The 27407-nt window shown below is 43.8% G+C and overlaps 1 protein-coding gene across 2 annotated transcripts in view; it reads left to right on the top strand.

Annotated features, from left to right (window-relative positions):
- The window catches only part of adarb2 (adenosine deaminase RNA specific B2 (inactive)), a 245050-nt gene that overhangs the window by 210866 nt on the left and 6777 nt on the right, over window positions 1-27407 (top strand). For both annotated transcript variants that reach the window (XM_079489974.1, XM_079489975.1), the window contains 3 exons: window positions 1533-1687; window positions 7171-7342; window positions 18038-18219. In XM_079489974.1, the coding sequence (XP_079346100.1) occupies window positions 1533-1687; window positions 7171-7342; window positions 18038-18219 (509 nt within the window). The remainder of the gene's footprint in view (window positions 1-1532; window positions 1688-7170; window positions 7343-18037; window positions 18220-27407) is intronic.

Here is a 27407-nt window from a genome sequence, read left to right on the forward strand (position 1 = left end):
ATGCCCTACTTCTTTGTCTTTTCAATTTATTCATTAATGTTGTACTTCCTCGTGAATAGCCGATCTACAAGCCTTGAACTTGTAGAATGGCCTTTTTTGCAACTTTTTAAAGGTTTTGAAAGTGAACGTGGAAGTGGTTACGTCTGTCTATGGGTTTTATATACCGGTATATATATTAAACCAGTGAAAAGCATATTCCATAATAATAGTTATGCATTGGAACCCAGGTTCTTATTTCCATTTCTTGAAAATAAAAAGTTTTGGACTTACAAGGTTTTCCACCTAACAGCGACGTATGCTCTTGAATGGGATTTCCTAACAACACTTAATGTTTAACACATAGGGCAGTATTATGTGTGTCTTAAGTACCAGGTCTTATTACTTAACTTAAGACCTGGAGGCGTGATCAATGCCATTTGGCTATTCTGAGTGGACAAACAGCATTGATCACGCCTCCAGGTCTTAAGTTAAGTCATAAGACCTGGTACTTAAGACACACATAATACTGCCCTAATTTGTCCGCTAGCATTTATTTATGAGCTCTAACAAGCTGAGCCATGCATACGGACATGTCTACGCACTGACACCCTGAGTGTTCCTTTAACTGTGAGTGTGTGAAAATTGACCCGTAAGGGTCTTCCGAGTTCAATTAACTTTTAATTTTACTGTGTAGTCTGTCATGTTTCAGTCTCTTTCTTCCTCGCCCTGGAGAGATGAAATCAGTGAGGGAATCAGCCCCAGTGTGCATATAGTTCTAATCTCATCAGCTCAGAATGCTAGCCTATTGTACCAATGAGCAAGGTTTTTAATGCTCTTTTTTGGTTTTAACAGATTAGGACCCCCTTTTGTTTAACTTTCTTTGATAGTTTTTTAACTTGTTTTTCCTTAAAAAACGTTTTCTTTGTCCTGTAAAGCTACTTTGTTTCTCAGATTCTAATATGCTTGTGAGGACATTTGGAACACACACACACACGCACACACACACACACACACACACACACACACACACACACACGCACACGCACACGCACACGCACACACACACAGAGGCCTGAGTAATGTCCAGCGGCTCTGTGACAGGAGGAGAATGGAGCTCAGTCAGGGAGGCAGGGAGCAGGCCAGTGTTCATCTCCTCCTCCATCCATCCCTCACTTCATCATGGCTAAAGAACGCAGCTCCCATTGCACTCCTCCTCCTCCTCCTCCTCCACTGTGATGAATGCTCTTCTCTTTCTCCTTCTCTTTCTTATCAGTCTCCCCCTTACTACTTCATGTTGGTTTTTCCACAGAGATATAGAGAACGTTTTCTTTCATAATTTGTTTTATTTGCTATATATCAACGAATCCACATGACACAGTTCAAATACATGGTGCTCGCACGGATCAAACAAGATCAAGACATAGCCTTTATTTAAATAAAAGGCAACTGCCAACATGTCATGGCGAAAATGATAATAGTTCAATAACTGTTGCATCCCTACTTCTTTCCTTCCTTCCTTCCTTCCTTCCTTCCTTCCTTCTCTCTCACCACAGTAAAAGGCCCGGCGGGGACGGTGAGGAGTCGATATTCGTGCGGCACAAGGAGTGTGGCTACCGGTTGAGAGACAACGTTCATTTCCACATGTACATCAGCACGTCGCCCTGCGGAGACGGCAGGCTCAACTCGCCCTATGAAATCACCACCGACCGTAAGACATGATGACCAAGCCTGTTGGTTTCACCCATTTTGAGCGGGAACCCCTTTTGGTGGTTACATACATTATGTTATAATTTAGCTATTGAAAAATAGCAGATCTACAAGCTCATAGCGCGCCACCGAGTGGCGCGCTATGAACTTGTAGGTCTGCTATTTTTGAAAAGGCCTAAAACAGTTACTCTTCAGGAAATGGATCATTTGTTCATTATTTATAAATCCCTATAGACACGCTTAAACACGTTTGCTTTCACATTCAATTTCTTTTTAAATAAGTGAAAATAGCAGTTAGCTCTCAAAGCATTCTCATCACTCGTTGTGATCTTGTAGATCGGCTATTTTCACTATGCTTTTGTGCGACACTCAAAGTTTCTGCCCTACAGCAATGTGTTATTTTGTAATGTCACTCGATTTGCTCTAGCTTTGCCACTTTCTGCTCTCTCTCTCTCTCTCTCTCTCTCTCTCTCTCTCTCTCTCTCTCTCTCTCTCTCTCTCTTTCTTTCTTTCTGTCGTCGTGTCGTCCTCCATCTAGAGCCCGATTTATGTTATTTACCAAGCACTTTGCACGCAACTTTTAGGCTTTGTGTGAGGGTTAGGTGGGAAATTATCTTCCTCCAAAAAGGCAGGCTTATTAAAAGAAGGTTCTGGTCACCCTGACCGAAACAGCGGCAACAACAAGACTCTCCAAGTAACCATGGCTTTTTGTTGTTTGAAGTGGAGGACAAATTAGTCAATTTCAGTATGAGTGGAAGCTGCTCAGGCAAATTACAATACCGGAGTATTTGCTATTAAAAAATACAGTAGGCTTACTTGAGTATTTTTAAAAGCATTTTGAATACTTACGTTTTCAAAGGTAAAAAGACAAAAAAATAGCAATAACGTGAACATAGATTTTAGAAAGAAATCTAAAATACGTCTTAACTCATTCACTGCCCGAGTTAAAACATTGTGTTTCCATCTTCATATAATTGGTCCTCACTAATGCTTATTATAATGTAGCACTATTTCTGTCTGTGGCTCAGAGGACATTAAAGTGTTAAAGTGCTCCTTTGACAACTTTCAAACCTGTCATCCCTATTCTGGGCATGTCATTATAACTACTGTATAAGCAAAACGTATAGAACAAAGGTGCACGTAAGTAAGCTCTAATACTTGCAAGAATATTCTTAGCCCTGCAAATAAAGAAAAAGCAACTTGGAGGCAGCCCCATTTGCAGATTACATTATTCGCTGCTGCTTTAGTAATTCACATGTTAATTTCACGCAGATTGCCAGTTGAAATTAGCTTGAAAGGAACGTGATAAACGGGTGCTGGATGTCGTCACTGTCGGGTGGAAACCCTGTATCTCTGAAACTGTTACCTTTCATAAAATGGTCTGTCTTTGAATGGATCCAATGTGGTTATTATATTATCACAAGCTCTTGTTAATATTTTTCATTGGTTCAGTATTCATAAACACCCAGGCACCACTTAACCACTTCTAGCAAAAAATAGCTGATCTACAAGCATACAACACATCGTATCGCGACACATTGCAAGCCTGTAGATCGTCTATTTTCGCTACTTTTGTTTGACACTGTGGTGATATGAGGTTTCAGCCCGACAGCGAGTATGACTGCCTTTCCCTGACGTGTTTTTCTCCCATCATTCGATGAGCTTGGCATCCTTCTCAAGCCGTTTTAGCACCACTTTGCTGACTAGATGACATTTTACTGCTTACCATGGAAATAAAATGTGTACTCATTTAGACGCTCACCTGGCATTTTTCTGGGTGACTTCGGAGTTGAGAAATGTCAAAATAATGTGTACAAATATGTACCAGTAGAGTAGAATAAATATGTATTATGCCCAGATAATGAGTCTTCAACAGGGGGACCCCTAGAGGAGTCCCAGAGTTACTGGGGAGCCAACACATCTTTGTGCGATTCTGGGGGTATACATTCGCCGGAAATGGCAGACCAGATCTATACTCTGAGCTTGTAGATCGGCTATTATCGGTAAAGAGCTTTGGTGGAGGTTTTGAGGGAAAAAAGAGAAGATCAAGTACAGAGCCAATGTCTTTGGTGGAGGTTTTGAGGGAAAAAAGAGAATATCAAGTACAGAGCCAATATCTGAACATACTGTACATAAACCTTAACATCAATAGAAAAGATAATGTTGAAACAAACAAACAAACATTAATCCACAAAACACTGATGATAGTGCTGCGGCTGCTGCCAGTTTATGAAGCTATTTTGAAAAAGTTGAATCTGCAACCCTACTACTTATTTCCCCCCGGCTAAATTCATTCATTAATTTTTTCTTCACAGAGTCGAATGTCTATGGGCTTGCCATCATAGTTTGTTTGCGACTGCAGGAATAGATGAGAGGAACAGATGAACTTCAAAACAATTGTAGCTGTTTAATCATTCCCTCTACTTAGAAAAGGCTTTTCCGCTGGCAAAGCTCTGAACCGGTCAGGCCTATTTCACAGCCCCCTTTCCACACCCACTTCCGGTAGATAGTGGTGTCATTTAACATTAGGCATTTACACTTTTTTTCTATGGAGAATCTAAGTACATTTCCTAATGTTAAAATGTCAAAGACCGATAATAATGTGAAGAAAACACAATGGTATAACAACTCAAATAAGTAGAATAAACCTTACCTTTACAAAACGGTAGTTTGTGGCTTGTGAAAATACCTCTTTTAACATGGAAGCCTATGGACCGCAAAAAAAATAACACCACTATCTCCAAAAGGGGGCGTAAAAAGGGGGCGGGGAAATGCTGTGAGATAGGCCTATTAAAACTTTTCAAAGGTACATCAGCCTTCTTGTACCGATTATAAAATGAGTCATCACTCTGTACTTTAGTCTGTCTGCTGCTCTGCAGTTCACAGCTGGAAGCCCATACTTAATGCATGATGTGAGCTTGTAGATCTGGAATTTTCACTACTTTTGTGCGACACACTTCAAAGTCCTCCGCAAGGCTTTCCAACACACAATACGTTGTGTTTACAAAGTATTATTTGAACTGATATATTTAGTAAGTACTTTGCACAAATTAATAACTGAATTAAATTGAAGCGAAGAATTATGAAAAGATTATTTGAAACAATAATCTTTTCTTTACTGCGGCTAAATTAATCCAATTCTCCAATTAGCATGCTCCTGTGTGGAATTTTAAAAGGTCAACAGCTGCTGTAATTCTTTTTTAGAACAAAAGATGTGAAAAATGTGCCAAAAGGTGTTTTTGTTCTCCAAGAGTATTGCTACACAATGCACTGCAAGTGAATAGTTGGAGCGCTGAACTGTGACTGCAGTGATGAGGCAATTTTAGGTTTCTCCCTTCAAGACGTCCATAACAAATACTTTCTCAAATTCCACTTCAATCAGAGAAAATTAGTCTCGCACATCCAGTGGTGGACAAAGTACTCGACTCGATTTTTTATTTATTTATTTATTTGACAGGGACAATGCTCATTAATCAACATTCCAGTTTTCACTTCCATGTAAATGTGCCAGAGTTAGCCATAAGCTAATTGTCTCCACCAGGCCGAAGGCATGGGGAGAGAGTATGTTTTGCACTACGTCCGTGTGTGTGTGTGTCCGTGTGTGTGTCCGTGTGTGTGTCCGTCCTTCCGTCCGTCTGTTACCAGCTAATCTCCGGCACCATTAACCCATTCGATGCCAAACTTTGCACACACACTCCCTGGATGCCAACGATGAACCTCTGCCCCACATTTTCCAGAACGGCCTGTTATAGCGCCACCATGAGGCAGCTTTTCACATTTTTTACCTAAGACTGCACCGATCTGCGTGAAACATTGCATGCACACTCCCTAGAGGCCAAGGACAAACCGTTTACCTGCATTTTCCGCATCTGCCTTTTATAGCGCCACCAGGAGGCCGACTTTTGTAAAACACATTTTTTGATATTACTCCTCCAGATTCTGTCCAAAGATCTCACAAATCGTTACACACTATCTCTATGGTCATGTGCTCAAGTCGGATCTGTCCGATATTTCATATTCCATCCTAATTGGCTATAATTAGCTTTCACAGTTTGCAAGATTGCCCCGTTTTAAACAAAAGCCTCAAATCATGAACGCAGCATGCAATTTACGTGAAATCTTTCACACATTTTCTTACTAGGCTGAGGAATATATCCCACCCTTTTCACATTGGCCTGTTATAGCGCCACCAACAGGTTGATTTTTGCAAAACACATTTTTGGAACAAAATGCCTCAAAAACATGTTTATATTAATCCTAAACATTTTGCCAAACATCTCACACAGTCCTATCCTCCTGTTGGAGACCTGTGCCCAGAAGGGCACTTTTTCTAGTTTACATCTGTAGTCCCTGAGCAGGCTCTTAAAATGGTAGTAAAACTAAACATACAATGACACATACAATGCAATACAATACAGATAAAAGAAAGACAGAGTGTATAGTGTGCCAGCACTATACACTCAAGTATATACAAGTATAGATAGTCTTGGTCAAATGTTACTCAACTGCACGTGAAAGTTGCTCCGTCAAATGTGTACTTGCATTGACAGTTTGCAGTAGACATGTTACAGTATGCATGTCTCCTGCATTGACAGTTTGCAGTAGACATGTTACAGTATGCATGTCTCCTGCATTGACAGTTTGCAGTAGACATGTTACAGTATGCTTCTATGATGTCTCCTGCATTGACAGTTTGCAGTAGACATGTTACAGTATGCTTCTATGATGTATCCTGCATTGACAGTTTGCAGTAGACATGTTACAGTATGCTTCTATGATGTCTCCTGCATTGACAGTTTGCAGTAGACATGTTACAGTATGCTTCTATGATGTCTCCTGCATTGACAGTTTGCAGTAGACATGTTGTTACAGTATGCTTCTGTGATGTCTCCTGCATTGACAGTTTGCAGTAGACATGTTACAGTATGCTTCTATGATGTCTCCTGCATTGACAGTTTGCAGTAGACATGTTGTTACAGTATGCTTCTGTGATGTCTCCTGCATTGACAGTTTGCAGTAGACATGTTACAGTTTGCTTCTATGATGTCTCCTGCATTGACAGTTTGCAGTAGACATGTTACAGTATGCTTCTATGATGTCTCCTGCATTGACAGTTTGCAGTAGACATGTTGTTACAGTATGCTTCTATGATGTCTCCTGCATTGACAGTTTGCAGTAGACATGTTACAGTATGCTTCTATGATGTCTCCTGCATTGACAGTTTGCAGAAGACAGGTTACAGTATTCTTCTATGATGTCTCCTGCATTGACAGTTTGCAGAAGACAGGTTACAGTATTCTTCTATGATGTCTCCTGCATTGACAGTTTGCAGTAGACATGTTACAGTTTGCTTCTATGATGTATCCTGCATTGACAGTTTGCAGTAGACATGTTACAGTATGCTTCTATGATGTCTCTTGCATTGACAGTTTGCAGTAGACATGTTACAGTATGCTTCTATGATGTCTCCTCCTGCATTGACAGTGCACAGCAGCTGCAGACACCTGATGAGGAAGCACCACAGCCACCTGCGGACCAAGATCGAGTCGGGTGAAGGGACGGTGCCGGTGAGGGGCCGGGGCCCGGCTCAGACCTGGGACGGGATCCTACAAGGAGAGCAGCTCATCACCATGTCCTGCACGGACAAGATCACAAGGTCAGTGATACGGCTGGGTTTCCTTATGCGTACAGTGCGTGTGTTCGTATCCAACCTCCAACTTTGAGCTTGTAAGAGAGCCGAAGAGATTTGGTGTAAGTGTAAGTTATGATATATAGTATACTTGTATGCATTGCGTGTCGTGGTACCACACGCAGACTCAGATCAGCTATTTTCTGTCATTTAGCTTATAGTTAAAAGTGTAATGAACGTGCGTGCATGCGTGCGTGTCAGTGTGTGTCTCTGTGTGTGTGCGTGACCACATACAGAGTACAGTACAGACCTCTTGGGTCTTCATCCCATGCAGCTCACATTAATCTCATGACCTTTCACACACACACTGACATTTACACAACACAAAACAAAATGTTGTACATGCAACATTTTTCAAGGGCATGCTTAAAGGACCACTTCACCACTTTTCAACTTCTCTTCCTATAATTGGTCCTAACTAATGTTCATGATAAAATACCACCATTTTTTCCTACTCAGTCTGTGTCTCATAGGAGGGCTGTGGGCAGTTCAGAAACCCGTCCACCAGTGACATCATCGATGGTGAATCCAAGCTAATAGAAACGGCAGGCTTTCTTTTCCTGAAAAGTTGCAATGCAAAAGTTGAAGCCATCGTTCGATAATAAAAATCTAAATATATTTTAAAACAAATCTTGTTTAAAAAAATCTGCCTAATGTCACTGGTGGACGGGTGTCCGAACTGCCCAAAGCCCTCCTATGAGACACAGACTGAGTAGGAAAAAATGGTGGTGTTTTATCATGAACATTAGTGAGGACCAATTATATGAAGAGATGTTGAAAAGTGGTGAAGTGGTCCTTTAAGTTCAGCTTTCCAACCTCAGTACAGTGCTTCTCAAACGTTTTCATGTCAACAACATCCAAATGAATACTGTACTGTATGTCTATGAGTTTGGCCGCGGACCCCCATTGGAGACGATTTGTAAAAAATTATTAACTTTTTCAAATGGTTTGAAAAATATTCTGCAATTTCTTTGAATAGCTGAATTGCTGAGGACCCCCTCAAGGACCCAACTTTGAGAATCGCTGCCTTGCTTAACACCAAAATGAAAGAGTTGTATCAGCATGCATGTATGCATGACGGCAGACAAGACAAGAGAAAGAACGTCTCTTCATAATCTCTGCTGATGATAATAGGGCCAATTATCTTGCTTGAGATGTTTCCTGAATGCGTCAAATCTGCCAGCTCTCTGCTTTTTTCTTCTTCTTTTTTTATTTAAATTTTTATCCCACTATTTTGTAACCCATTTTTTCATCCAGTGTCAATTATCTATTGTAATCCTGGGCTCTCTACACTCCCTCTGCCAACCTGGGGAGATCAACGGACATCGTGGTATCACTCAAAAGTGTTGAGTGATACAAGTGTTGACTGACATGGCTTTGAGTAATACAAAAATCACACCCGTGTGAACTGAGTGGTGTAAGGTCTTATATAGACTGATCAACTGTGGTCTGACGTAATGCCTGACGTAATGAAATCACACCCGTGTGAACTGGGTGACCATAGCAACCATGCTCATTTTTTGGTACGAACAGACACGTAAACTAACAAAGCCAGTTGTAGGAGTGGTTTACACCACTCAAAAACGAGTAGTTTAATAAAAAATCACACCCGTGTGAAATGAGGGACGCTCTTGTCGTCGTACATCAATTTATGTTAGCGGACATTTGACATTGCTACACAAGGAACATAAGGTGGTCCCTTATTGGCCAAGCGCTCCCACCAACATGTGATTGGTTAGCCGATTTGCTCGTTTACATATGATGTAAGTTTTCCCTTCAATGTCAATGGCGTTTAATGTTTTGATGTTTAATTTATGTCATATTTAGCGGAATTCTGATGTCATTGGGCGCACAAGCCGCAGTGCACATCATCATCGCCTTGTGCGTGCGCTCCAGTCCAGAGAACGACTGCACGTTAATTTGTTGTCCGATTTGGGCTTATTTAATATTGCTTTAGTAGGAGCGGGACAGACTGGTGTTTTCTCCGCTACGCATTAAGGCCTGTTTAGATGGAAATCTCACACAGTCTTGAATGAAGTGAACTGTCAGAGACTGATGTTCTCACATGCCCAGAATGAACGCGTTCACAGTAACGTTCATCAAGCAGAAATACAGTACGTTCAGTTCACGTTCACCCAAAATATGAACGTGTTCGTGACCGATTGTTTTTTTTTAACGCGTTCAGGGACAACACTGACTGGGCAGGTGCCCTGTCCAGAGCCCGGGCTATTTGGAGTGGTTCTGGACAACCGTGGGTTCGACCGACTCGACACCGGGCACTGCACCCCCAGTGGTGGGGTGGAACACGTGCGTTAAATTTGAAATTGGTGGGGTGAACGGTTCTCGAGTTATCTGGATTACAGACGTACAGACATGCGTACAGAGACTTGGTGCATTTATAGTTAGATGACGTAAAATTCTCCATTCGTTGTCAATGGGAATTTAATGTTTGTGTAGGACAAAGTTTGTGGACACACACCAAAAGAACATGGGGTCATGTGATCAGTGACATCACGTTGGTGTACTCTAGTCTGCAGGACAAAGAGTACACCTTTGTGATGTCACTGATCACATCACCCCAAGTTCTAAACCTCCAGTTCTAGGCTACATTTATTTGAGTGGTGCAACCACTCCTGTAGACAGCTATGTGTCCTGTAGACAGCTGTGTGTCCCTGTGTTTAATTATTATTTCCACACAACAACTCTAAGGTATATCAACGATTCAATGGGAACATAAGATATTCCTTGCCACCTCTATACACCATATGTGGGCATAGCTATGGTGGAAACTCCTTATATGGACATGCCTGGGCATAGTGACATCAGAGGGATGACATAGTCATCTTACCAGACGGGAGATATAAGACGACACAGAATCAGTTCACAGACACTGGAGTCCACCAACCAATCTCTTTACAGTTACTGGAGTCTACCAACTGAAGCTCAGAACATCTGTCACTGAAGATCCCTGGAACCACAGACCTCTGCTGCTTCTGATTGGCAGGAACCACAGACCTCTCCTTGCCTCTGATTGGCTGGAACCCCAGACCTCTCCTTGCCTCTATTCAGAGTCCCTCTGTGAGAATCGTCAAAGTCACGTCTAACTTCTCAGCGACAAGCAGAAATGGCGTCCGTCAGAATTCTCCTGTCTGATTCTGAATATGACTTCCTGTGTTCCATCTGTATGGATGTGCTCACTGATCCTGTCAGCACTCGATGTGGACACATCTACTGCAAAGCCTGTATCACACGTTACTGGTTCGCTAAGGATGTGTGCAAGTGTCCGCTGTGTAACAGAACATGCTTAAATAATCAAGAATTATTTGTTAATAAAGCCTTCTCTGAGATGGTCGATCAGTTCAGGAGTCACATGTTGAAAGAAGAATATGAAGCAAAGACTGAGGCTGAAGTTCAGCAGATGATCCAGGAGAGACGACTGAAGATTCAGGAGGTCAAACGCTCGGTAGAGCTCAGCAGGGAAGATGCAGATACAGTCATAGCAGACAGTGTGCAGGTCTTCACTGCTCTGGTAAGGTGTATTGAGAGAAGCCAGGCTGAGCTCATTGATGTGATTGAAGAGAAGCATAAAACAACAGAGAAACAGGCTGAAGGCTTCATTGAAGATCTGAAACAGGAAGTCACTCAGTTAGAGAAGAGAATCTCTGAGCTGAAACAGATCTCACACACTGAAGACCACCTCCACCTTGTCCAGAACTTTAAATCCATCAACACAGAGTGGATCCCCACCAAGGACTGGACAAAGGTCAATGTCCACCAGTCTTCACATGAGGAGACAGTGAGGACAGCTGTGTCTCAGCTGGAGAAGACACTCAGTCAAGAGATGAAGAAGCTGTGTGATGCTGAGCTGAGGAGGATCCAGAAATATGAGGTGGATGCAACTCTGGACCCTGATACAGCACATCCATACCTCATCCTGTCTGAGGATGGAAAACAAGTGAGTTGTGGAAACGTACAGAAGGATCTCCCAGACAACCCAGAGAGATTCTGTACATGTGTCGATGTCTTAGGAAAACAAGGATTCTCCTCAGGAAGGTTTTACTATGCGGTTCAGGTTGTAGGGAAGACTGAGTGGTCTTTAGGAGTTGCCAGAGAGTCCATCGACAGGAAAGCTGATCAACCACAGAGTCCCAACAATGGTTACTGGACTATAGCATTGAGTAATGGAAATGACTACTGTGAGTACTGGGTTTATACTGACCCTGATGATGTCCTCCTCCCTGTAAGAGAGAAGGTCCAGACAGTGGGAGTGTTTGTGGATTATCAGGAGGGTCTGGTCTCCTTTTATGATGTTGAGGCCAGAGTTCACCTCTACTCTTTCACTGGCTGCACCTTCACTGAGAAACTCTTTCCATTCTTCTGTCCAGCTCTTAATGCTGGTGGTATAAACTCTGCTCCTCTGATCATCTCTCCTGTCACTAGTGGCGGATTTTAACAAACTGGTCCGTGACACTGGGGGGGATGTGGCAGATGTGCCTGTCCTGTCACCACGAAGAAGAACAGCATGGAGTTTGGACAAATAAAATCACACCGGTTCGTTCATTGTCAATGGCAAATCTTGAGACGTGTGGGGACAAAAGCTGTTTATAGAAAATAATAGAAATAGTCAACCTCCAGCTCAGGTAACATTGCAATGCAACGTGAGCTTTCACTACGTTTGTGCTGGACAGCGGATGCAGGCATACATGAATTAGGTTTGGCTCCTGTGTATGTAGCGCATAGCTGTGGTGCTAGTTTGTGGTTCCACAAATTGAATTAGTTCGTTTAAGCCTGGAACGAAGCCAAGAAAAAAAGTGAATATTTAGATATAATCTAATCTAATCTATCTAATCTAATAAATACCCTTTGTTTTGTGGTTTTCATTTATTTATTTTTTCCATCTAATTCAGTTTTCACAGAATCACATGTTTTATGGTCATGATTCATTACCCAGTGGTTCCCAAACTTTTTCATGTCAAGGACCCCCAAATTGGCACTAATTAACCCGCGGACCCCCATTTGAAGAGATATGCCAGTGATTCTCAACATGTTTAATTTCAAGGACCCCCAGTTTGACATGCATTAGTTTACGGACCCCCATTTAATGGCAGTTCTATCTCTGGGACCCCCCAATTTATATTGTAAAATCAATGTTAATTTAACTCTGAGTGTGTACAAATGAAACCAAATAGACCCTAATGGACCTCACTTTGGGAACCACTGGCTTAGCCTGCTGGCTCCAGCCCTGAATTGCTAGCCACGGCCATTAACAAAAATCACACCCGTGTGAAGTGAGGGGCGCTAATATATTAAAGCATACATGGGCAACTGGTGTCCAGGGGGGCCTCATGCGGCCCCCACCTTCACTTAATGCGGCCCGCAGGTTAATATTGGAATGTTGCAATTTCAAACATAAGTAAGTAGCCTTGCCGAGCCATGAGGCCCATAGGGCAGGAGCCTATCTCCTGTTTCTGTAGCGTGAGGCAGCTTGATATACAAGTACACCCCCTGGACATGACGCTAGTATGTCGCAGGGACTTACCCCCAATCCAACCCTTGATGCTGAGTGTCAAGCAGGGAGGCATTGGGTATTTGCATTTAAGTTTATAGTCTGTATAAGTAAATCAAAAAAAGTAAAATAAAAATGTTACTTTTCAGGATTCCAATTCAAAATAGCAAAAAACTATTCAGGATTTAAATTCAAATATAGCAAAAAAATCACACCCGTGTGAACTGAGTGGTGTAAGGTCTTATATAGCCTGTCTGACGTAATGAAATCATGTCTGACGTAATGAAATCACACCCGGGTGAACAGGGTGAACATAGCAACCATGCTCATTTTTTCTGCACAGACTAACAAAGCCAGTTGTAGGAGTGGTTTACACCACTCAAAAAACATGGGAGTTGAGACTTGGTTGGTGATGATTTGATCGCTGTCTGTCTGTCTGTCTGTCTGTCTGTCTGTCTGTCTGTCTGTCTGTCTGTCTGTCTGTCTGTCTGTCTGTCTGTCTGTCTGTCTGTCTGTCTGTCTGTCTGTCTGTCTGTCTGTCTGTCTGTCTGTCTGTCTGTCTGTCTGTCTGTCTGTCTGTCTGTCTGTCTGTCTGTCTGTCTGTCTGTCTGTCTGTCTGTCTGATTGATACTGAAGCTGTGAACCTCACTGTCCCAGTGTCACACTGTGCCAACTAAGCCATACCAGACTGCAGCTGAGACACTGTTGTCGTGTCTGACAGACGCACGCACGCACGCACGCACGCACGCACGCACGCACGCACGCACGCACGCACGCACGCACCCACCCACCACACACACACACACATCACCGAGGAAGAGAGAGAGTGTGTCTGTGAGTGCGTGCGTGCATGCGCGAGTGCGTGCACGAGTGCATGCGTGCATGCGTGCGTGCGTGCGTGGTGGGGGGGCTGAACCCTCTTCTCCTGTGGAGAAGCTGTTAATTTGACCAATTTGATTCAGTTGGCCGAGGCTGGAGACGTTGTGATTAAATCTACCCAGGTCACAAACTGGGGTGAAAGCAATTACTTTACAAAAAAATAGAGTGACAGGGAAGGAGAAGGGAGCAAGGGACACCCCACTTTTCTTCCATACATCCATCCATCCTGTCTCCCCACCCCCTCTCTCTACATCGGATGCTCTACTTCTCTCTCGCCATCGTCAGGATGGTCAGTAGACTCTTCGTCCTGTGGCCCCCTTTTTTTTAATAAATACATCGTCACTGTTGGAAAGAAACCTTACAATCTCCACATTTCAACTTTCTATGTTTGTTTGTTTTTTTGTGTTTTTTAAGGGGGGGGGGGGGTAAAAATGCGTGAGTCAGTGCTGTTGTGTCATAAAGTTGCAAAGTGTGTGCGTGTGTGCGTGCCGTGTGTGCGTGCGTGCGTGCGTGGGTGGGTGTGTATTGTTATGAATACAGAACCAATATTGATCACATGTTCTTTTTAGTTTCCCATTTCGGAGACACACGGTTTCCGGACGCGACAGCGACGATATATTGCAGTGGATGATGAGCGCGTGGCCATTTAATTGAATGGGTCACTGAGTATAGGGTCAAGTCATCCAGGTCAGGTTGGGTCACAGCAGGCATCTAAAAGCCTTTAGCCACTCCCATAGTTTCCTCTGCCTTCATGCCATGGTGGAAAAAAGTACTCACGTGTTTTACTTATTATTTAAACGTATCAATACTGCAATGTGGAAGTACTCCATTACAAGTAAAAGTCTGGAATTCAAAATGTACTTGAGATAAACGTGCAAAAGTATTGGCATGAAAATGTACTTAAAGTACCAAAAGTAAATGTAGGCTACTTATTAATATATGCAGAATGTCTCATTTAAAGTTTTCAAATGTATAAAAATCTTTTGAAAATACCGGTAGCAGATCTACAGTATTGGGCTTGTAGATTGGCTATTTTCAAATGACAGAATTGTATGGGCTGAAGTGGTTAGTGTATGTTTTGTAAAAAATAATCTACAATCTAAAATCTACAAAGTAACTACTGTATAAGTTTATAAAATAAATGTGTGAGTGTGAATGAGTAAAAGTACAATATTTGCATCTGAGATGTAGTGGAGTAGAAGCAAAAGTATTGGAAATTGAAAACACTCAAGTAAAGTAGCCTACCCTACAAATACCAATTGTACTTAAGCATATAGGCTACTTAAGTAAATGTACTTAGTTACTTTCCACAACTGCAGTGCATTCAGGCCTCCAGCCTTTATCAAGGCCATGTCCAGTATATCTACTGTCTATCTACTACTTATTATATTAGTATTGTTATATCTACTATCTATTTAATACGTATTAACATACTATTTCATGTACTGTACCACCGTATGAATTCACCAATCACCACCATCAACATTAATGCACCTCCCATTGTTGATTTTACTTGACGGTCAGACGAGTGCCAGCTGTGCGGTGCAGTACACGCACGCTCCTCATTGGCCACGGCTAATATTAGACTAAACCCATCGTTTGTTTTTTGTATTTAAGCGACGGCCTCTAAATATCTTTCATATCCCTGTGATCTCTGCTTTTCTGCCACAGGCTTTTATGCAGATGAAGGCATTTTATTGTAGCGGTCGGTGTTTACTGATCTCCAAGGCAGCAGGGAGGAGAATGAGAGAAGTGGAGGGGAGGGATGGAGGGAGGGAGACATGAAAGGAGAGAGAGAGAGAGAGGGAGAGGGAGAGGGAGAGAACTCACCCCCCCGTCTCCTCTTTTTAAATTTACACACCCAGACCAGATGGCTGTCTTTTCTTGCATGAGATTAGAAGATGTCTCTAATTCACGCCGTCGCTCTTCTGGGTAAATTAATATTCCAGGCTAAATTATTTCCGTTTTTTTGGGCAGAGAGTTGGGCGGTGATGGGGTGGGGAGAGTGTTCACGAACAGACCTCCTTTTCTTTTTGTCTGAGAGGCAAGGACAGATCTCGGCGACAGATTGCAGGTATAAAGAGGGGAAAAAAACACGTCCGGCTGCGAGAGCTCCCGTTTAGCGATTCCTGGAAAGCCGTCAATGTTAATTGACTGCTCGGGGAAAGCAAAAGAAGCCGTAATGACTGATTATTAGTCATGAAAGGGGGAGGAACGCGGGACGCGAGAGAGGACGGGACAGGGGGGAGGGGGATATCACACCCCCCTCATAATTGCAACCACGATAAAGAGACATTGATTAACAAAAAGAACAATGATGTTAAAAATTAGCAGCATAATGCTGTGCCTCTCTGATTACGCTTGCCGTAAGTTCATTAGCCCAATGCATGGGGGAGTACACAGCAGCGTACAGGTTCATAGGAGATGTATGCATGGCTCTCTCCCACCTGCTTGTTATCTTTTCTGTGCTCTCTCTCTCTCTCTCTCTCTCTCTCTCTCTCTCTCTCTCTCTCTCTCTCTCTCTCTCTGTCTCTGAAGGGCAGGAACAATAATAAACACAGTAATTATCATTTTTTATCCATCCATAAATTAGCACTCGCCGGTTAAACGGAGAGGAGGGGGGTAAACGGAATGTGGCACGGCTCCAGCTGCCCTGGTTCTGGATATATAAAGCAGTGGTGCTGAGGTGCTCGATCGCTTTTTCCGGGTCAGGGTCCACTTGAAAATCTCCCAGCGCGTTTGCGGCCCACCCACCCGTCTGACCACAGCAGCCGAAAGCAGCTGCTGTGTTGAGTGATCAGATGGGTCGGCCGTCTGCATTTTCAGAGCGTGCTTATTTTAATCGATATATTTCCGCCTCGGATCAACTAACGTAAGATCATATTTATCGGTACAGAGATGGTGATAAGATGGTAAAGTGAAAAAGAAAATAGCCGATTTGCTCGTCCACATAAATTATGACGTAAATTCTCCATTCATTGTCAATGGGAATGTAATGTTTGTGTAAGACGAAAATCTACACTAATATTTGAATATAGGAGGGGTTAGCACCCCTCAAAAATACCATGACTTTAATTTTTTACATAATTTTATATTAATTTATATTATATTATATATTATATAATCATTAAAATGTTATAGTGTTTTGTCAATCACTTCGGGGCCCATGCACTCGCAATGACCTCACGGCCCACGAGTGGCCCCCCACGGCCTACCGGTTGAGAATCACCTGTACATAGGGGCCATGTGACCGTGTCCACAGAGAATGCCTTTGGAGTTGAGTAATGTGCTTTGCCTTTAAGTAATGTCCATATTGCTGGCACACAGCGTGATGCCTGCACTGTTCCAACCAGTGTTTCCTTGACTAAAACTAGGAGGAAATGCTTGGTTATGTGCAGGAGTCACTCTCCAAAAATAGCTGATCTACAAGCTTGTAGACCTGCTTATTTCGGCACACAGCTGAGTATGAATCAGGCATATCCAACGCCATCACGACCCGCCAGAAGCCCACCAGCGCTTCTTTACAATAGAAATATATGGAAGACTGGCACTGCCAACTCAAAGCGTGTTCTCTGTGGACTCACAGCCCAGCATTCCCATGGTGCATGCGTCCTGAACTAAACGTGGAGGTTATATTGCAATGCATTGGTCCTGGAAGCCACTGTAGTGCCTTAACCTCACTGACAAATAATGACACGTACACATGATGATGTGTCCTCCTGTGTCCATGAGAGACCTGCATGCTTCGACCTTGTTGTTGTCAGAGGGGGAGGGGTGTGTGTGTGTGTGTGTGTGTGTGTGTGTGTGTGTGTGTGTGTGTGTGTGTGTGTGTGTGTGTGTGTGTGTGTGTGTGTGTGTGTGTGTGTGTGTGTGTGTGTGTGTGTGTGTGTGTGTGCGCGTGCGCGTGTGCGCGTATTCTTGTCAATCCAGCGCTGGTTGCTAACTCATCACGTCCCATTCTGAGATAGTGATCAAATTGTCTCCACCACCTGTCATTGACGCTCTGCTGTCTCCTCTCTCCTCCCCCACAATCTCTTCCCTGGTTTCTCCTCTCTCTCTCCCCCTCCTCTTCTCCTCCTCCTCCTCCTCCTCTCCATTCCGTCGTTCTTTCTTCCTGTCCCTCCCTCCCTCTTCCTTCCTCTGTCGTCCCATCATCCCACCTCTCCTTTCACCACCTGTTCCGTCTTCCTTCTCACAAATCCTCCTCTCTCTCTCTCTCTCTCTCCTCCTGCCTCCCTGCATGTCATTCCTGCATGTCATTCCTGTCGGTCGGTCAGATGGAACATCCTGGGAGTGCAGGGGGCGCTGCTGAGCCACTTTGTGGGGCCGGTATACCTGCACAGCGTGACGGTGGGCAGCCTGCGCCACACGGGTCACCTGGCCAGGGTGCTGAGTCAGAGGCAGGAACGCCTGGGTCCTCTGCCCGCCTCCTACCGACGGCACCAGCCTCTCCTGAGCGGTAAGCTGTCACACACTAACACTATAGACTAGAGCACTGGTTCCCAAGCATCCGGTCGGGACCCATTTGTGGGTCGCGGACACATTTCTATGGGTCCCTTTATGTATTTATTTTTGTTTCTACACTTTGTTTTTAAGTATTATTTCAAAACATTTTAAAAAAACATTCCCCCGAAAAAAAGCTAAATCTTTCATGAATTTAAGACAAATTCTTTTTTTCCAGAAATGTCATTGTGAAATAAAAGAAAAATCTAAGAAATTCCATAAATTAGAAAACAAATGTTTAAGTAGTAGTAAAAAATTAGCGATGTGAGTTCAATGTTTGTTTTGTAAACGCCATCGACAATGAAGGGAAAATGTACGTCATAATTTAACTCATTACGTCATATTGTCTTTATTGTTAATGGCGTTTAATGTTCGTGTTGGCAATTTTGTTTTACATCACCATTACATCACCTAATCAACATGAGTTATTGGCCCCCCTCACTTCACATGGGTGTGATTTATTTTACCCTCATTAGCTCTGAGAGTGTACAAATGGAACCAAATGAACATGTACCGTAAGGGTCCATTTGGGTCCATTCTCAAAGTTACAGACACATATAAGGGTCCATTTGGGTCCATTCTCAAAGTTACAGACACATATAAGGGTCCATTGGGTCCATTCTCAAAGTTACAGACACATATAAGGGTCCATTTGGGATACCTTCAAGGAACACTGAGGGTCCCTGGACCTCGCTTTGAGAACCACTGCACTAGAGGTTCAAACACAAGACATGCATGAAAAACACATATTGTACCGCATTCGGCAGACATTGTGTGCATGCACTCACGCAGGAACGTGCACAGATCTGCGTAGATGCTCAGCATTCCATAAGCACTTTTTCAATTTACTGAAAACTGTGGCTGATGGCATGTATGGTCCAGACGTGACTAAAAGCTTTTTCCCAAATGACGCTATATGAGTTCCTTAAACGAGGTCTGGGAGGACTGGCAAAATGACTGAATCCTACTATGAAGAAAATCACAAAAACAATCTGTCTAGCACTCCTTCTACTCCTACTAGTCTTGTACTTTCGACTGTGGTTGTGATATGGCGATGAATAATGGAACATCTGAATAACCAATATATCCAACCATGTGATAATCTGAGAGCTACAGTATAGCTGATCAAGCAGCAGAGCTGTGATAACACGTACAGTACGCACAACATCGATCTGGAGAACACAGTATATGGAAGGAAGGAAGAAGAAACTCCACGAAAACAAACAAGACTTTTCTTTTCACATTTTGTCCAACATTGCTATAGACTTGAGGATGATGCAACACAGCAACGGAAACTTAGAACTTTGGTCTATTATTTCTCCACTTTAATAATACCAATTGGTATTGTATTTTATATCAAGCTAATCATTGATTAGTCACCTTTACAACGAGGTATAGCTTGTAAGGATCGGGTATTCGTGGGATGAGCAATACAGCTAAACGTGTGGGTAGCGCCTTCAAAACATTTGCCAAAATGTCACCTTTGCTTTGTGTTGCTTAGTTGATTGGATGATTGCACTCTCACACAGTAATAAGGTAAAAAACAACACACATTGGCAATTTTTACACTTTATTAATTTTACACTCAGTAGCGGGTGGAAGATCCAAACGCAGCCGCAGCAGCTTGGCACCACCTCATGCTGGTCATCAACCTAGCCACATTTTGCTGTGGGATGGCATCCCATTCCTCAACCAGGATTTGTTGCAAGTCAGCCAATGTGGTTCTGTTGCTCACTCTAGCACGTACAGCACGCCCAAGCTGATCTCACAAGTGTTCAATTGGGTTGAGGACATGAGGTCTGGACTCAAGGCATACCAACACTCCCACATTCTGGAGTTACGTGATGATCCTGGCTCCGTGGGGGCATGCGTTGTCATCCTGGTGGATGACGTTAGGTTCCAGATTATGAAGATATGGGATCATCACCACTGGTTCCAGAATCTCATCCCAATATCTCCCTGCATTGAGATTGCCTTCAATGATGACAAGTTCTGTCTTGCCTGTGAGAGAGATACTGCCCCATACCAAGCTGCTGTGGCTGCATATATGGATCTTCCAGATGCTACTGAGTTCCCTAACACTGAATGATGCTGTGACGATGGTGGACGTTGGTCGTAAAATCCGCTCATTTCCAAGTCAGCTGGGAGGGTGCCGTATGGTGATCAAGCCATGCGTATATGTATTTAGAATGCTTTAGTCTTCATGCTGAATCAATTAATAGTCCCCGAACCTCAAATAAAATATGTAGGCTATGTCCGCAACATTGGTCAGTACATAAAAAAATGATATATATATAGTCGAAATAGATCATGTATTGCGCAGCTTGCGCTTGTATGCCTATAGAGCGTCGCAGTCCCGCCCTCTACCATGGACCAGGAAATGATTCACACACACACACAGAATGTGTGTGTGTGTGTGTGTGTGTGTGTGTGTGTGTGCTGTCGGGAAGACACCACCTAACTTCAAAATCTTCATTTTTCAGGAATACATTTTTTTCAAGAAGAAAACCATATATATTTTTTAAACAAAGCAGTACTGCCTCATCAAAGTTGGTATTTTAGGCTACTACTTTTCATTGGTTCAATATATTTTTTAACCAACACACAGGTGTAAAGGGTGCACGTCCAATAGCACAGATTTATGAAAAAGAAAACTCAGAAATGGAGTTAGGTGGTTTCCTCCTGACAGCAATATGTCATCATGTGACTGAACACTATTATGCCTCCAATTCTCAGTGACACTGTGAAGGGCATATAGGTTCTCTGTGGGACTGAGTTGCAGGGGACTGCTCTGGGTAATTGGGTGCCATGAGGATGAATATTTTGTGAGGCTTCTCCTCATCAAGATTGATAATTGTGCTGAATTGTCCTCTGGGCAAAATGATAGCCACAAGGAATCTATCATCGAGCGCTATGAGGCCGGCCGCGGTTTCTGCAAACACCACCGGAGGCATTTTTCATGATGTACTCACTGGCTTTGAGGACAGAGTCGTTTAATTTGACTTGTACAGATCGGTTTAAATCAAATGAAGTAGATAATATAGAATGCAGTTAATATGAGATCTTGTGCAAACAGGCCACTTCCATTATTCATGTACAAAAAGCATGCACAGCACAGTAGATGTCACTGTTTGTTTCTAGATAAATGTTACATGAGAGAAAGTAAACCGTTTGTTTCATTGTTCCGGGCAACTTAGTCGGTAGAGCACTCACCTTTGTGGACCGCAAGATCATAGGTTTGATCCCAGGCAGGCACCGCCAACTCAGCCTATGAGTAGCACGGCTTGGGTGTGGCAAGTTGTGCGCTATAAGTATTGGGAGCTGATGGTAGGTGTTGCCCTCCATTCCACCTCAGCAATCCATCTCCCAGGGATGTTTTGTACAGATACGACTTGGCAGGATGTTACCTTATCTTATTTAGCTGAATGTTTGTGCTACTAAAGGAACAGGCCGCTAGGTGGCCCTCACATCTAGAGTTTGGGCTGCTGGGTGGAGCTCACACCTATACGCCACGCCGCCAATCTGACCGATATATCCGAGTCATAATGTGGTGGGCTTTGCCAGAGTAGCCGCTGTAATCGTCTGTCTCTCGAGTCCTATTGCCGATGGGAGGTCCCATATATGCACGACATGACCATAAGAGCATAGCGGATCAATTCTGTGGCTCTGGACAACCCATCTCCATATATGCCTGCACTATGGGCATATTGGGTTTGGTCACGGTTATGTCTGAGTCATAGTGACATACCTATGTATGGGCGTACCGTGTGTACCGTGTGTACCGTGCGTGCATGTGTGCATGTGTGTGTGTGTGTGTGTGTGTGTGTGAGAGAGAGAGGGAGAGAGAGAGAGAGAGAGAGAGAGAGAGAGAGAGAGAGAGAGCACGTGTGACTGTACAAGCAGTACATATTTGTGTGTGCGTGTGCGCGTGTGCGTGCATGCGTGTGTGTGCGTGTGTGTGTGTGTGTGGTGACGTGGGGGGGGGGGGGGGGGGGGGCATGGCCCTACAGTATATATATAATCACTGCCCTTATCAGACAGCCATTCAATGTGAAAGTCCCAGAGAGAGAGAGAGAGAGAGAGAGAGAGAGAGAGAGAGAGAGCATATAGAGGCAGATTGCCTTTCCTTGCATTCTTGTTTGCGTATCTGTCCCTCTCTCACATTTTGATCTCTACCTCATCTCTTTTATTGGCTGTGATGAGATCCTGGTGCTATATTGTGTGACCTATCCTCCTGTTCAAGGGGGCTTATTTAAAAGGGACGCCCAGGGAGGGCTCTGAGTTCCACAGCAGCACGGAGCCCCCTCTCTCTCTCTCTCTTCTCTCTCTCTCTCTCTCTCTCTCTCTCTCTCTCTCTCGCTCTCTCTCTTATCACATGCAACCAAGCCAGCTCCACCTGCCACCGGAGGGCTAAACACATCGATGGCCTTGTCCTTCACTCTCACCCCGCAGTTTGGTGACAGCAAAATGCTGGAGGGAGCAGGAATTAGAACCGTGTGCAAGAATTGTTAATTAGTAATGACCTAATTGTGATTTCTGCCATGTCAAACAGTTTGATGTTATTTTGTGTAGTCCACTGAATGCAGTCACCTTGTGTGGACACGGACAAACATAATACAGGCTTTGATTGGGAGCCAGTGAAGGTGACTTTTGTGATGTGGTCTCTTGAGCGGGTACTGGTGAGTAGGCGGGCAGCAGAGTTTAGTACAGTATATACATGTATACAGGGTGATCTGGTTGACATGGGGCAGGAGGTTAGTGTAGTGGGTGACGACACGACAATGTTGAGGGACAAGGTTTGGAATGAAGCGGGTAAGGGGATCTGGAGTTCAATGTATTGCAGCGTTAGGGTTGAGTGAGGAGCCAGGCCTTGAGGAGGGTGGTGGGGAGCGAATCCAGGGAACAAGCTGAGAAGGTCATACCTGCAACAATGGAGGATATGTCCTCCATTGTTGTCCAGGAAAGAGAAGGAGTGGCTATAGTCAGTATCAAGGAATCAAGTCCAAGTCCCGTGGGTGAGGAGGGGGCAAGCTGGTTGTGGGTTGTATTTATTTTGTTACTTTGAGGAAGAAGTCATATGATGTCAAAACGTATAGGCTATTGATATTTTTCTGGAATACTTCTCCACAAGATAACCGTTGTGGGGGAATTTCAGCAGTGCTGCTGGCTAATCCAAGATTGATATAAAAGTGAAATGCCATAGCCGTCAGTGTACACACAAACGTACATGCGTGCATGTTATGCTATAACACGATAGCACAGCGTACACATTGTAGACTTGATATGAATGTGTGCAACATGTTCCTCCATTTATGACTCTCATAAGGGATTCAAAACTTGAGTCACGCTCCCTCATATCTGCCATATAACAGAATAAAGAATAGAAAGTGATCAAGACTTCAGTAGGGGGAAAAAAATCAAATTGGCTATTACGGAGACAGAGCAGTCAGGTCTATTGAAGGCAAGAAATGAGCCGTGAATGGAGAGAGAGAAAGGAAATGTAGGAGAGGATGAGAGAACGAAGGAAAGGGAGGGGGACAGACAGTAGAGAGAGGGGTCTTTTGTTCACAGAGGTGTACAAGAGAAGAGCGGACAGGCAATAAGAGACTCTGAGGATTGTTATTGTGGCAGACGATTCATTCCAGCGCCGAGCGGCTATAGAAAGGAAGGAATTTGGACAGGGAGAATGGAAGAGTGAGGCTGGGTTAGAATGAATCTGGCAGGCAGCAGACCATCTCATGTATAATAGTATTGTACATCGGCTATAACAAGTTGTCTGTCAGATGGGTGAGATCAAAGGGTGGCTGTTGTTCGCGGCGCATCTTGAAATAATCTCTCTGTCTGATATACCTGCGAAGGTTGCCGTCGCTCATGGCTGATGTCATAAATAAACAGCTTAAACTAAAGGGAAGGTTGAAGCTCAAGAGTCTGATTCTGGTTTTAAATGGCGCAATGAAAAGCTGGTCTGTGGCGATTACAAGTTGGTGTTCGGGATCCTTGAGGGGGGTATCAGGTTAGCCTGGCGCAGCCACACTTCACCCGCCCCTATTGCATATGCTGCATCCATGTAGCCCAGCGCAGTGGTATATTAGTATCGCAACGTGAGGCTAGTATCAGGTCACCAGCAAAATTATTGATTGTTAAGAACCAAATGGGCCCTTATAGGTCTGTAACTCTGGATTGATAAATGAGGGACACAGTCAAATTCGAAACCACCACATTTTAACCATGTGTCTCTGGTTCCACTGGACAAATGGGTCCAAACATGTGAGAATGTGACACACTGTCATTCCCAACTTGCCATAATGGATTATGAGCAGGAACCATTGGTCGCCCCATGTGGTTGTACTGTGTAAACTAGTTATTAGGAATGACTTCTCTTGTGCTGTCTGCATCTCAAATGAGGTGAGACATGTCTCTCTGAATAGCTTAGCTAAGGAGACTTTATTTACTTACTCAGCTGAAGTTATAATTGATTAATTCCTCCCTTTCTTGGGCTTAAGATCAAAAATTGCAGATCCACAATCTCACAACATGGTGAGCAGGTAGATCGGCTATATTCACTACTTCTGTGTTGTTATTCTTGCACTATGAAGGAGAGCATTATGTTAAGAAACAAAACAAAAAGTTGAAATATGGAGATATCATACAAGGTTAGGTTTCTGCTCAATCAGTGAACAACATCGATATAGATTATGAAGCAGGAGCAGCAACAGCAGTCCCAAGTTTTCTTGGAGAAAGTTGGGACTGCTATACACTTCTGCACGAGCAGCAGACACCTTTAATAATCGCTCGTAGACCTCTCGCGCTAACTTGAGGTAGCATCTCAACCCGTGAACTCCTGTCATCTGCACCTCAACGGTGTTACCTCATCCATATGGAGCGACGTGCGCAGGCATCGACAGCGAGGCACACTATAGACGATGACGCTAGCTATAGCTGGTGATACCACGGGGGAGGATGGTGCTGCCCCAGGACACACACACACACACACACACACACACACACACACACACACACACACACACACACACACACACACACACACACACAATCTACGCATGTAGATTCGTGCAACACCTGCCAATACACTGTACCCGCCGTCAGTCAATCTTTTTCTCTGTTGTGCACTATTCATATTTCACTTTCTTTTGCTTCCCCCTCAAGCTCTTTCTGTCTGTCTGTCTGTCTGTCTGTCTGTCTGTCTGTCTGTCTGTCTGTCTGTCTGTCTGTCTGTCTGTCTGTCTGTCTGTCTGTCTGTCTGTCTGTCTGTCTGTCTGTCTGTCTGTCTGTCTGTCTGCCTGCCTCTCAATTTCTATTGCACACACACACACACACACACACACACACACACACACACACACACACACACACACACACACACACACACACACACACACACACACACACACACACACACCGTATGACCTGGCTGTCTTTGCACCTTGCAAAACCTCACGTGTGTTAAGCCCCAAGGAATGCCACATTGGAAGGGCCGATATGGCCGATGTACCCCCCCTTAATACTAAGGGGGGTAGTATTAGTTAAATGTAAGAAGGTAGTGTGGGTCTGCTATCTGAGAAGGAAACAACAACCCTCCGTTCAGTTCTGTAATCAGGGTCATTTGTTTGTGTATTATAAAACGTCTCCCTTCTAAACTGACTGACTTTAATTTGCATGCAGAGACTCAGGTTCTGTTTCCCCAAAGCAACTTGCTCGATTGTTCAGTGGGACCGCTGGGGCGAATGTGACCTTCACGCAAAGATTACTTTGGGAAACCTGTCCTACATTTTAGCCCTGGGAAACCAGAGCTCTTTCCGAGGCACAGCATATTGCATCATATGATACAGCATTTAGGGTGAGGTGGTTTTCAGGTTGGTCCGCACTGCCACACAATACTGTTGTCAAGGTTACTTGTATATTAGGAACCCTCCGGAGAAGCCGAGATGGTCAGGCCATGACAAAATATGCCACGACATGCCATCAAAAAACAGGTCTCCTACAAATAAGTACAGGCCAACGACCTTATATTTTATAAAAAGCGATCAGAAAAAAACATCAGGAACAACCTAAAAAAAAAGTCCACATTTAAGAGTTCTAGCTGGAAAGACCTGGAAACAACCGCATGGTGAAGTAGTCCATGAAGACGACCTACACCAGGGTCAAGCAGTAGCAAAGAAAAGAGGCGAAAACGTCCAATGCATTCTCTCCATGCGCCAGACGTTTGACAGGCTTTCCCGTCAAACGTCAGACTTTCCCAATACCCTGAAGAAGGCAGTTGTATCTGTCCGGAATGCTGCTCTTTTTATCTCTCCGTTGGCACTTAGGCTATGTGTGTGCGGCCACATTGATGTTTTCAGGCTTTCCTATCGTGTCACATGGTGACGAGGCGGAGGAACACATAATTCATGCTTCCAATTGGCTATCGGTATGCAACTCGGACATCGCTGAGTCACCAGCGGACATTGCACAACTCTTCTTCAACGCTTCTCGGCGGTGGCACATCCTTATCATTATTAACAAGGACCAGTCGGAATGGTCATTTTGAAATGTCTTCACAACATTCGGTTGGTTTCAGGTGTATTGTCCAAGATGACTTTTCCATCCTATCTGCCATAGTGTACTGTAGGGGTTTCTGAGACCCAGATACCTTTAGCAGAGAAGAAAGAAGAAGAATCCTAACTGATACAATAACATCTTTGGAAGGAGCATGGCTGCTTGGATACCTAATTATTATAGCTACAGTATGTGAGTGAGCAGAACAGAATGGGCATCAATGGATTGGAAATAGTAAGGATCAGTGAAAGTCTGACACTGAAAGAATATTGCTCTTTTCACAGTCAACCTCTGCCAATCTCGCACGTTACGCACGCACGCACGCACGCACGCACGCACACACGCACGCACGCACGCACGCACACCCTTAGATAGTGTCAGTCCAGCAACAACAACTATAGTGGCTCTGAAGTTTATTTTGAGGTAGAAAAAGATTGCATTTCAAATTGCATTTTTTTTTTTTGCTCAGAGGGGATCAAGTATATAAGATCTAGTATATAACGCTGGGTGACTCCGGTCAGTGGAAAGTAACTACCCGATTTCACCCATTTTCAACCTATATTCATATAATTGGTCCTCACTCATTAT

Source organism: Electrona antarctica (assembly GCF_951216825.1).
Source record: "Electrona antarctica genome assembly, chromosome: 20".
Taxonomy (NCBI): domain Eukaryota; kingdom Metazoa; phylum Chordata; class Actinopteri; order Myctophiformes; family Myctophidae; genus Electrona; species Electrona antarctica.